Genomic DNA, 2,645 nt, shown 5'->3' on the forward strand with positions numbered 1-2,645 from the left:
CAGAATTCAGTGATAATAAAAAATATAAATGCATGTATTTGCAAATGCATATTTTAGTTAATTAAACAAGGCGAGTTAACGGACTATTTTGGAAAGGGTACTGTTTTTGTTGGAAGCGGGAAAATTTATGCCGTTTTATATGTACATATATGTATATACTTACAGCTATTTTTCATTTGTTTGTGTTCCGGCGGAGATAAAAAACGTGTTTTGAATATTTTTTTTAAAAAGATGAATACTCTTAATTTATTTAAAATATATAAAATGTTTGAAAGTGAGGACGGTCTTAAGATTAATGCAAATATGCTCGAACAGTTGCAGGAGTGGAATTTAATTCCTCGTGAAGGGCAATATTTATGCGCTCGGGGCCATCCGCTGAAATTGTTGGAGTGCACTGCATCATCGGATGGATTCGTTTGGAGGTAAGTTTACCGTGCGTCTATTAAACTGTAATACAAAAAAAAAATTATGTGTAGGTGCCGTAAAATTTCGAAGTCTGGAAAGCAAGTGCGAACGTGTAATCAGCAAATTTCATTAAGAAAAAACACATTCTTTGATAGGTCGAGGCTATCGATAGTGAAGCTCATTGCATTTTCTTACTTTTGGTTGAAGAATGTGACACAAGATTTTATAATTGAGGAGTTAAGTATTACAAGACCGACCGCAGTTGATTGGTGTAATTTTTGCCGTGAGGTAGTGTATGACGGCATGTTTGTAAAGGGGCGGAAAATTGGAGGTGTCGGGTCTATTGTTGAGATAGACGAAAGCAAATTCGGACGCCGGAAGTATCATCGTGGACACGCTGTTGAAGGGCAATGGGTTTTTGGTGGAGTGGAGCGTGCTACCAATAAGTGTTTTCTTGTTCCCGTTGAAAAGCGGGATAAGGAAACTTTATTGGCAGTTATAAAGAATTGGATTCTTCCTAACACGACCATAGTTTCCGATTTTTGGAAGGTGAGTTTAATGCCTAAGTGCCCATATATGTGTATATAAATATAAATATATATATATATAAATTTAAAATGTTTTTCGTTGCAGGCGTATGACTGCCAAGTGATGAAGGGTACGTTCACTTTAAAGTTAACCATTCGGTTAATTTTAAAGACCCAGAAACGCAACAACACACAAATACAATTGAGGGACTTTGGCGGCATGTCAAATATTCAATGCCGCAGTACCATCGAAACAAAAAGTTTTTTAGTGGATATTTGGCAAAATTTATGTTTGTGAGGCATTGCAAACATGCAGGTTTGGATCCGCTGAGCAATTTTTTTAAACTGGCTGGTGCATTATACAATCCACTGAATCCATACATGCCGGAAGAAGCAGAGGATTTTGAAATTGAGGTTATGGAAGAAGAGTAGGTGTAGCTTTTAATGATTTCTGTAAGCCCTTTTAAGAATAAATTAATAATTTATAGGAGGAAGTCGAATATTTTGTTTTTGAAGTGGAAAAAAGTGATGTGTCCTTATTGTCTGGCAACACAGAAAGGAGAATTTTACTTAGTAAGGGTTATGATCCATAAGCGCGACCGAAGGCCCCCTACGCAGAAAAAAGTTCTGCAAAGGAGAATTCTACTTAGTGAGGGTTATAATCACTAAGTGCGGCCGAAGGCCGCCTACGCAGAAAGGTGTTCTCTGTAAAAGGTGTTCAGCCTCACTTCTTCGGCAACACAGAAAGGAGAATTCTACTTAGTGAGGGTTATAATCACTAAGTGCGGCCGAAGGCCGCCTACGCAGAAAGTTGTTCTCTGCAAAAGGTGTTCAGCCTCACTTCTTCGGCAACACAGAAAGGAGAATTCTATTTAGAGAGGGTTATAATCATTAAGTGCGGCCGAAGGCCGGCTACGCAGAAAGAAGTTCTGGGCAAAAGAAACTATGATATCACCCACACTTGTCACTTTAGCTTGTAAATGCTTTTAATTTTTTTTTATCACTAAATTCTTAAACCTCAAAAGTGGATGATAATAAAATATGTATATCAAATTAAAGGTAAGAACTTCAACTTTCTAAATAATATATGGCTACGTTTCTTTATACATTCCGGATAATCCCATTTCACAGCCAGAATAAACAGAATGCGTTTGAAATATACGTTAACATATCATCAGGAACGTTCTAAAAAATAAGCAAACAAAAAAGTTTATTCCAAACGTTCAGAATGAATAAAGAAATGCGGCATATATGTCTTTAGCATTGATTATGGACTTTTTTCTAAAAAAGGTTATTTTATGAAAAAATTATAACATTTTATTTGGTTTTTAATATTTATGGCTTAAATATATAAGCAAGCAAACGCATTTTATATATGAACTTAAAGATGGATTAATTGTCCTTATTTTGATATCATTACTTTTTTAATCGGTTACGTAGTTTATAAAATATTAATATTTTAAAATATCACAAAAATTGTCTTTAACTTTTTATATCTTCTTTACTTTTCAATTGCGGCAAATAATATTTATATAGTTGAAATCAGCGTAAAAAGTACTATCGGTCTGCATTTTTAGTTTTCTCATAGCTGAACGGTTGGTTATTTTGATGTGTTCCCTCGATGCTTGAAACCTTTCAAAACAAATTGAAAAAATTGTAATTATCTTTGGAAATTTTAAAACAATTGTGGAATGCATTATCTGTAAATTATAC

General features: G+C 34.6%; 2 protein-coding genes across 5 annotated transcripts in view; both read left to right on the forward strand.

The window, feature by feature from the left end:
- Positions 1–2,645, forward strand: part of LOC118740376 (tudor and KH domain-containing protein homolog) — a 59,691-nt gene that overhangs the window by 7,216 nt on the left and 49,830 nt on the right. The gene's annotated exons all lie outside the window — the stretch shown is intronic.
- LOC118741548 lies at positions 265–993 on the forward strand. The gene is made up of 2 exons (XM_036473547.1): positions 265–422; positions 477–993. Exons 1-2 carry the CDS (start codon positions 265–267, stop codon positions 991–993), a joined length of 675 nt encoding a protein of 224 aa, XP_036329440.1.

The sequence above is a fragment of the Rhagoletis pomonella genome, unplaced genomic scaffold (genome assembly GCF_013731165.1).
Source record: "Rhagoletis pomonella isolate Grant_MI unplaced genomic scaffold, Rhpom_1.0 Rhpom_scaffold_00006, whole genome shotgun sequence".
NCBI classification, from domain to species: Eukaryota; Metazoa; Arthropoda; class Insecta; order Diptera; family Tephritidae; genus Rhagoletis; species Rhagoletis pomonella.